Below are 9,859 nucleotides of genomic sequence, written 5' to 3' on the forward strand. Positions count from 1 at the left end.
GGCCTATGATGCGGTCGCCTTTAACTTCTTCCTCCACACCAAAAAACAGAACATGTCGAAATCAGCACCAAACCCTTGTTCAGTGGTAGTGTTCGCAGAAGACGTTATCGCCATCAGCAGAAGTTGTTTCTGTAAAACACACATCAGTGATCAACGCCACGAGGTACATTAGGCTAAATTGCAAGAAGGTACTTTTTAACGATATTTACGTTCTCTGTCACAACGCAGCGCATGCGGCAAAAGAGAGGTGCTGGACTGCGAGCGCTGGGCCTCTTTGCTTCCGCGTGGGGTAAATATAGGTCACACGCGGCTGCCGGATACCCTCGCGCACACATAATAAAGACTGTTTCTGTCTTTGTCTCTCTCTCTCTCTCTCTCTCTCTCTCTCTCTCTCTCTCTCTCTCTCTCTCTCTCTCTCTCTCTCTCTCTCTCTGTCTCTCTCTCTCTCTGTCTATGTCTCTCTCTCTCTATGTCGCTCTCTCTCTCTCTCTCTCTCTCTCCCCCTTTCTCTCTCTCAAACACACACACACTTCCTGACCTAATATCCACACCATCATAAAAGTAATACGATTACCCCATTACATTAGTAAAGATATATTTATCCCCAAACTATTTATTTTATGTTTTTACGTATAGGCACATTTTTGTAAATAGACAGATTGTCTGTTAGCTACATAACGTTATAGAATGTAAAGTGCCTGTAGCCTATATCGTTTAATATTGTTCTTTGAACAGTTATATTACTTTAAGCATGTTTTACAATTTAGGGAACACTTGAGCAATGGACGAGATATTAAATGCATGATGAATAAATAAATTACCATAGTCTATAAGCAGAGAGTTAAAAATTGAATAATACATTTAGATAACTGGCAACTGGATTTATCGTGAAACAAAGTAATAAAGAAATAAAAAGAAATAAGATGACGCAAAACGCGTTGTTGGTCAGATTGGTAAAAATCTGCAATGTGGCCAATCAATTTCAAGTATAGTCATCAGTCATATGGACAAAGGTTCAAGTTAACAGGTGGGTTATAGACAATACGTGTATTTATCTTCTCAATGACACATTGACACGACCAAGATTCAAATCCATTGTGTTTTTATAAATATATGGCCTAAGGTATATTTGTTGGTATGGCAATGATATAGCATTCAACTTGAACATGACTTAGTCATTGTTATGTGCCACATAAAAGACCAATGCAACTGTAATCACACGAGCGTGCGTGTGTGAAATGCTTGCGCTTCTGTGTGTGGGTTTTGAGGGCGTGCGCGTCCACGTGCACTCGTGTGTTGGTTACTAAAACCACAGGCCAAAACTTCGTTTAAGGTTCAACAATCAAATATGTTTTGCGGACAAGAGAGTTTGAGTGGTCGTTGTCAGCCCAAATTCATACGTTTTATACCCATACATGAAAACGTTCAGGGATTTTTTATAGACTGTAAAATAGACCTTTTAAATAGGCTAACGGAGGCGAATACTGTCCTCTTCACTGTTGAGAGATTGGAAATAAAAATGTCCTGACAGCCTTTTACGGCCACCGTATTTAATGGTCTCAAAGATCAATGCAATGTGCTGACCTAGGCAGACAGTGTCCGTCAGCATGAATCCTAACTAAGTTTACCAAACAAGGACGTGGTGGAAAAACTGTATGAAGTGCCTCGCTTGTGATGTCAGACCACGGGGCTATTGTGACTGATTGAATAGCCAAACTCTTTAGGAAATTGCCGAAGTATTTTCTTTAATCCAACTTGTGATTAAACTGGTTCGGGCCCTCGCTGTGTAGCCTGTCTATCGGTATTCTATAGAAGTTACACTCTGTTGGTTCGCAATCCGCACCGGAATTTAACCCCGCATCGGCCTTCTCTGGAACATCTCATTAGCATGTGGCCACGGCACTATCGCCAAGCCAGCTCCTTACCGCGGGGAGGCTAGGAGCTGGTTGACACTGCGTCAGCCCTGGGCCCTACACCCACCTCTGGTTTTTAGCCTACCAGAAAACCTCATTAATCAATAAGGGAAACAGTCAGAGGTACACACATGCACTAGGCTTATATGGCGATGTCTACTAATATTAGAACCTGAACTGCCATGATCGGAGGTGAAAGGTTTTCCATTACGCAGATGATGTGGTTAGCGGTGTGGTTATATTTTCACAATGTGCTGGGTCTAACATTGTCTAGCGTGTGAAACCCCACAAAGTCTACCATTATTGATAATGTATGGTGGTTGGAAATGTGTGCACAATGCGTGTTTTGGTGGCTAAATAAATACGATTCACTATAAATGTTTTGGACGGTCTAGTTGGGTCCATGCATATACCACTCTGTTCTCCAGAGTTACTCATACATAATCTCTCCTTGAGCTAAAGAGATACAATTTCTCTTTTAAATCACAAACAGGATAGCCTTACATATTCCCATCTGAAAATATCGCTGCCAGTTGTCCCCCAGTTAAGAAACTGAATTTAACCTCAGATTATCAGTCCCAATGTGAAAGCTATGATAATACTGTATTTATACGCAACGTGTAGGCAACGTGTGACGGAATTAGCGCTTGTATAGATCATTAGGCCATATGAATGCTCTGTCAACAGGTCTCGTGTTTGGGCCACTTCATCGCAGTCACAGCCATGTAGTGCACCATCAAAATGAATGATGTGTGATGGTCCTTACAACAATGAATACGCAGCGTATGTCACACTCAATCGCCTTTAATGAATACTTCATAACTCAAAACAAAGGGAAAGTGCTTAAGAAATCCGTCATTCAAGTTCTCATTTCGAGTGCATTTGTCCTATATACAACAATGACAATAAGAAAAAGAAAAAAAAATCACAAAAATAAATATTAAGTTTGTATATAAACAACCAGTGACTTCAAATGTTCATGTCAAAACCCTGACCTCAAGTAGAGTATAAAAAAAGAAGCTATAGCTGAAGGAGGTAAAGAGCAGGAGATGGAGGGGAGGGGCCTGGAGCCGCAACACGATGCAATTGTTTACATTGATAGCGTCACTGTCAGAGAGCTATTTGTCTTTATGGTGGAAGGCCCCTCCCTCCCAACCCTCCATTTCCAACATCCCCTTCCCTTCGTGAGGCATTTTGAATTCGGCGTGAGAACTGCCGAGTCCAGCCGGGTGGTACACATGAGAAACGTGGATCTGTGTATCCCTCTTCGTCGAATGCGCTACACTTTTGACACGCGGATTAGGAGGTGAAAGCTTCTCTCGTGCAAAGCATGAAATCCCCCCAACCCCCATTTCCCCCCTACCACCATTAAGGATGCAAGCATCAACTCGTATTGTAATGTAGAACTAGTTTAAAATACTTATATTTTGCAGCCAGAATTGTCGGCTATAACCTCTCAAAAGGAGAATGTGGGCCACATATAGACTGAAGGCCGCAGAAAAGAAAAGAGAGAGGGTAGAGGTGCAATTTATACAGACAATCACAGACACACTCTAAGCAAAGAGCAAAACAGAGTTTGCGAACAATTTTCTACAATCACCAATTCTATGGTTTCTTTGTTTATGGATGCTGTATTTGCTGTTACATAGCCTACTTCTGGCGATCCGTGACATCATCACCGGCTTTGCGTTTGTTTTGATCTGACAGGCTTAAAGCTGGGCCTCTCTTTGTGACTGACAGAAAAGGCTTTCAGCGCGCTGTGCATGAGAGAAACCTACACGTCCACGCTAAACTACTGCAGTTTAGGTAGCCTATAACTTCGTTTTTTCCCCCTTTTATTTTTTATTTTTATTTTTTTGGGTTGACTGCGTTTTCATATTGAATATTATGGTAGAAACGAAGCTATATAGGTTGGCCTACATTCATTTAACAACCACGATTCAAAGGCTATATTTACAAAGTTCACGTGGCTCGACAAAAGTAGTATGTTGTGGACCTGCGTATGTATTTCCAAAACACGTAGGCCTATTTGTTATTGTGGTGGTTTACAGCCTACTTGGAAAAGGGCTGACACGCAGTCTAGCCATAGGTCTAATCATGACTAAGGGGAATACCATATCTGGCATGCCAATTAGGCTAGCCTATTTCTTATAAACATAACTTTGTTATTTTAAATGATGAAGATTTATTTGAGTCTATTACGTTTTGACAGACTACCTGTTGTAAACAATTACACAGTAATCTAATTGGTTATCCCTGCTTTCATATTCGTCAGTTTAGTATGTATGCAGGTGTGCTGGTCCATTTTGTATTCTTGCAGATAGACTACAAGAAGTATAGGAATAACTAAACGTAAGCTAAATAGCAATCGTAGCCAGCTGGTTTCACCCATAGACTACATCATATCGGCAGAGTATTTTAAGCGAAATATTTCAGTGGACATTAGCACACATTTCCTCCCCAGACATCCATTTTAAACCACCCTATACTGACTATACCTTGAATTGTATCAAAGTGCAAGGCATGTGAGCCTCTACCCACTTGTGCTTTTGTCTATTTCTAAATAACATTAGGCTGTAAGGTTTGAATTAAGACATCGTTTTGGTGTTTGTATTCTGAGTAGCGTGACCTCTTGCCAATCCCAATCCAACACATTGGACAGATTCTTCTTTTTTTAAGATTAAGAAAAGTCAGTTGTTACAAGAACGTTGTTTTCACTATTTAGGCGTTCGAGGCTTATCCCTGTCCCTCTGATTGTCGGCACACATATAGGCATTGTGTTCTGGCCTGTTCTAAACTCTTGGCTGCGTGTTCTGCCTGTGCACAATCCAACAGAAGCACCCCAGGAAATACTTTTAATAGCCTAAATAAAAACAGGGGAAAGCTGACCACAGCCACTCAGAAGCATCTGCAGGTCCTCCGTCCCAATCCCAGTCCACAGACTCCCTCAACATGCATAGGCTGATTTGATTAGGTTCTTCAAAGTAATTCCCATTTAAAAAAGGATTTAACGTATGTTGAGAAGTAGCCTAACTAAGCGAGTAGCTATTCCCATCAAAAAATAGAATCATTGCAAATCATGAAAACAACCACACGTTTTGGAAAATGACCTATGAAATGTAAAGAAGTGGGTGGCACTGAGTAGCGAAACCTGATTGTGTTTGATGGTGGAGACCAACCGTTTCCGCTAGTGTTTGAACAAGAGCAGGCCTAAATACCAACATGGGGTGTTATTTTTACGACAGAGGTTACCCTTTCCCTCTCACTGACAAAGCACAAATTAATGTTTACTTCACTGAAACCAAGGTAGGCCTATCATGGTATAATCCATCGTTTTTGAGCTAGACGTGAGAAACAATAGTTTTCGTGAATTAGGTAAAACACCTTTTGAAAGGCTAAATGTGTGTAGAACTAGCCTATTTTTACATCTTATTTTGAGTTTCCCAGCATAAACCCAAGAGGTTGTGACAGATGCTTGGCGTTTACACGCTTGCAGAGTGCATCAAGAATACCCAAACTTCATAAAAACGTCGAATGTTTAAAATCCATCCAATGAAGAAAATAAATCCCAAAATGCTACACGTTGCTAAGCACCCCGGGCTTATTTAGGACTCTTGAAACACTTTTGCAGACCGTTTAAACAGGCTCGCCTGCACGCGGTGTTTTACTCTGTATTTGTAAGAAGAAAACAAACACCTTAACATTTCCTGAATTTTGGTGCTGGTAGGGGAGACACGGGCCGGCCACCGGGCTGCCAGTGCCACACCGGGTGTGAGCGCGGGGGCGGCCGGTTGTCCCTCAGAGAGTTCAAAGAAAAAGCGGGGCTCAAATCCCCGTCGCTGCCAACGACCAGAGACGGAGGAGAAGGGAAATTCGCCATGAAACTAAAAGACCTCTTTAGAGATGACGCTACATTGTTGAACGTACGTTTTCGTTTACTCGCTCCTGTTAACTCCTCTGTATATCCCTCGGAATTATCCGCTTTACCTGCGGGACGAGAACACGGAGTCTTGTCAACTTTAGACGCATTCGGTTTAGTTTGCGTCCTCGAAATCCCTGTTTTCTCCCCCAGCACCAAAGTCCTGTAGTTTTTCCTGACCCTTGCGCCATTCTTGTACTCCCCCTCCTCGGGACAAGGAGTGTCTTGAGTGCTCCTACATTCCTGAAGGGAGGGAGACTTTGGAGCCCCGGCGGAGCTCTCAATGGCTTTAGTCTTATAGTTGAAATAGTCCGCGTGTTTGATGTCACCGCCGGGGTACCGGGCATTGTTGACATCCGCCTCGTCTCCTTTGCATTGAAATCTAGATGCCTGGCTCGAGTATTCATATTCCTTACTGCTCTCCTCCACCTTAATTTTCACATTCTGCAGGACTGATGGGAGTGTCTTAGCCGCCTTGCTGTTCTCAGAGTGGGGCCCCATAGACACCAGGGATTCCTCCGGCTCGGTTTTGATGGTTTTCAGTGGAGATGGTAATTTCAAGAAAGGCCCCGTTTTTGTCTCTGTTTTTAGATTCATGGCTAATGAAAGGTGGCTGTCTGTCGATTTGAGGAACTTCGTTTCTTTGAGATGAGTGCAGTGTGACCCTGGTCCAGGTGGGCACCCGCCCGCCACACCCGGAGTCCTGCATGGGGGAAATACCTTACTTCTACTCGCGCTGGGTGAGAGGCCTTGTGCGTAAAAGCCTGTTTTCACTGGACCAGCACTCTTTGGGTCACAGTGCACGTCTGCAACGTCCCCCCCTACGGTCTCTGTAAAAAGGCTCCCTCGTCCAGGAGACACAAATTTGGGGGTTTGCTGTACTTCCGTGTCTTGCTTAGCTTCCCTGTTGACTGAGTCATGTCTCTGGTGTTTCCTCAGCCTGTCCGCGTCCGCTTTCCCTACCTGGTCGGGGGTCCTGGGTGGCGGCAACTGCTGGTTGTAGTGGAAGGTCGGCTGCAGAACCAAAGTTTTAGAGTTGAGGGTTTTTGTTTTGGGGAGAGAAGCGAACCTGGCCCGTCTGAAGCGGATACTCTGGACAGAGACCAGGCTGGACACGGAGCTAGAGTCGGACTGAGACGAGCTCTCCTCGTCCGTGCTGATGTCCGAACTCTCAGACGGACTGTCCTCCAGCTCTTCATCAGAAGTCCCTGAGTTGCTACTACTGGACAAACTCGAGCCGAAATCTGAGTCGTTGTTGACCCTCTCCGAGTAGGAACTTGATTCCGTGTCGCTGCTGCAGCTCTCCTGGAAACCATGATGTTGGTGGTGAGACCCGTGGTTCAGGTAAAATTCGTGGCCGAGGTGAAATGCCCCCAAACTCTCGTTATTGTGTCTTTTTGGCTTGCTGCAGCACTTTGGCTGCACAAGGACGACCGGGGGTTGATGTGTGTGTCTGTTCCTACTCCACGACCGCCTAGCGCTGTCCCTGCAGCCGCCCTCCTCGCGTCTCCTCTTCCTTTTGTGAAGTAGGTCGGTAGCTGCGCCCGAGAGTTTAGACTGAGCAATGGCGGACTGAAAGAACACCGGCTGCCGATTCACTACCGTCCTGAAAAACGAATGTCTCTGGTTATATGAAACACAATTTCCGGTTATTTGAGCTGTTTCATAGTTTTTAAAGGGTTTGTAATCGGGCTCCGAGACCGAAGAGTATTCCTGATTGTGTTTTTTATTGTAAATTTGAGGTAGATTGGAGTCGGGAAGCTGAGGGATCTCTCGGCTGCCGGCTTTGTTGTTAAGGGGCAGCGTCTGAGGAACGCTGTGCAAACTGAACCAAACTTTCTCCTTCCATGACCTGGCGCGTGTGTCCTTGTGGAGCAATTCCTCTCGCGCATCCCCCGGGGAACTCCCTTTTACCTTCCTTTTGTTGGATTTTAACACGCGCTCTGTTTTACATGAAAAGTAGAGAGCCTCTACATCCTCCCGCGATATCAGAGTGCATTTAGCCGCATGGAAGGCAATAGAATTTATTGCTTTGAGCTTTCGCAGTTCCTCCAGATCACAGTGATGCTTTTTAACGTTTAAATGATCCATCCGCTTGTGAACAGTGGTCCGAGGAATATTCTTGAGAAGGTCAGTGAAGACCTGAGAAAGAGCAAACATTTGTTTGCCTTTGATAAGCAGGTATCCCAGTTTGACTCCCTGCATTTCCTCAAAACCACACTTCAAGTCTCCCATGTTTCTCTCTCTCTATTGTATCAATCCCTGCATTTCACTCGGTGGGCTGTCTCCTAGTAGAAAATGAATAAACTTCATGTGTAGTTGTCAAGTCATGATGAGTCGGCAGTACAGTCTCCTATATCTCCACGCCGCTGCGTTATGAAGAACCAAACTTTGACATTAGTAGAGTTAAATGGAGTTGGTGTTGAATGGCTTGCATAAGCCGACTATCCGTGCCTTGAGTGTGGTCCGGACCCAGCATGGTAGAGACAAGCGCCTGATGTGTCCACCAGGCAGGCCGGCTGCTGTCTGTTTGCTCTCCCCTACCTGCCTCTGCCGGCTCCACTCCCCTCTGGCCGAGAGCAGGGCGAGGGGAAGGTGTACGCCACTTCCACAGCGAGAGGGATAAAAAAAGAGAAGAGAGAGGGGTAGAGAGAGCAGGAGCGAGCAAGGGTGAGAGAGAGGGAGGGAGAGAGAGAAAGAGAGAGAGAGAGAGAGAGAGAGAGAGAGAGAGAGAGGGAGAGAGAGAATAAGAGACTAAATGCAGCTGCTATTCTGGCTGCTGGGTTAACCACAAATAAAATGACAGAGGGGTGGTACAAGAACCCGGGGACACCTTCATCAATTAATGCCCTAGCGGTGGAAGCCGATTGGACGACGCTGACAGGTGATGCAATAAAAATGGATATTCCACCCACTGACCACCCCCACCCCCCTTATTACCATCGCTTACTATTGTACCCTCCACCTCCGTTGTTTAAGTAAATAACACCGAATTGACATGTTCATATTTCAGTATTGGTATGGGATTTAAGAAAAAAATGTTCCTTGACTTGGGCTGTGGGATAGGCTTAGACGTTTTCATCTATAGCCTATGAGCTTTGTTAACGGGACCAATAGTGAATATTGGTGAACATGTCCCCAAAATGTAGCTTTCTGTCTGCATGTTAAAGAAAAAGCACGATTGTTTCCAAGAATTCTTGAATAAAAAGCACATATTATTGTTTGAGTTTTTACATTTAAAATGTTTTGCTTCTCCCGAAATGTATCGGTCTTCATGTAGCCTAGGCTAGCCCAAGTAAATTATTTGCATAAACACAGTTATTTTTGTATTTGATTAATTAATGTAATAAGCCTGTCCATTGATTTAGTCTACATTGTTATAATTTCTGGAGCGACGAAAGAATTGGCAAAACATTGCGTGTTGTGTTTGGTTGTGTGAGCGTGTATCTGTGTGTGTGTGTGTGTGTGTGTGTGTGTGTGTGTGTACTTACGTGTGTGTGTACGTACGTGTGTGTGTGTGTGTGTGTATATACGGTGTGCTATACTAAGTGGACGACCAAAGGGAAAAGGAATTTTTGCTAATGCGTTTGTGGGAGCTTCTTATAGGAGTCAACATGCCGAGTCTATAGCTATCCATGAACGTTGATAAGCATGTAAAATTAGCGTTAGATAAGTCTTATAGAATCTATCACCATGGCCCAATCGTTGTCGACAGAATATTGAAGCTTTAGTCTACAGGTCCCGGTGTCCATGTATTTTACGATGTCAAAACATACACAACGTGACGGGTGAATAGACAGGGAAAAGCTCGTGCTTTCACGTGCTGTGAAAGTGAGCAGTCATGGTAGCTATTCCCAGGCGTTCTGCCGTAAACTTCATAAGAATGATTAGCTTACAGCGTCATAACACTTGCAACTTGCTTACGTAACCACGCTTGGAGCTTGTGTTTGTATGTGTGCGCACTTGTTTGTGTAATGTTGGATGTAGTTGCGTTTTTTTTTGAGGGACCATTGGGCAAAATTGGTGT

At 44.2% G+C, this 9,859-nt stretch overlaps 1 protein-coding gene across 2 annotated transcripts; it reads right to left on the reverse strand.

Moving 5' to 3' along the window:
• Positions 1-8,067, reverse strand: skida1 (SKI/DACH domain containing 1). Of its 2 annotated transcripts, XM_084703851.1 has the most exons (2): positions 5,841-8,067; positions 1-129 (listed from the first exon to the last, which is right to left on the reverse strand). In XM_084703851.1, exons 1-2 carry the CDS (start codon positions 8,065-8,067, stop codon positions 80-82), a joined length of 2,277 nt encoding a protein of 758 aa, XP_084559977.1. In that variant the 3' UTR covers positions 1-79. The 2 variants fall into 2 exon arrangements, with proteins under 2 accessions (XP_084559977.1, XP_084559976.1); XM_084703850.1 differs by lacking the exon at positions 1-129 and having other exon boundaries at positions 2,712-8,067.
• Between the last annotated feature and the right edge of the window lie 1,792 nt (positions 8,068-9,859).

The sequence above is a fragment of the Hypomesus nipponensis genome, chromosome 8 (genome assembly GCF_054491055.1).
Source record: "Hypomesus nipponensis isolate SF chromosome 8, ASM5449105v1, whole genome shotgun sequence".
NCBI lineage: Eukaryota > Metazoa > Chordata > Actinopteri > Osmeriformes > Osmeridae > Hypomesus > Hypomesus nipponensis.

Excerpts from the sequence above, each read along its gene's own strand:
- skida1 (XM_084703850.1), bottom strand. The coding sequence starts at position 8,067 with ATGGGAGACTTGAAGTGTGGTTTTGAGGAAATGCAGGGAGTCAAACTG.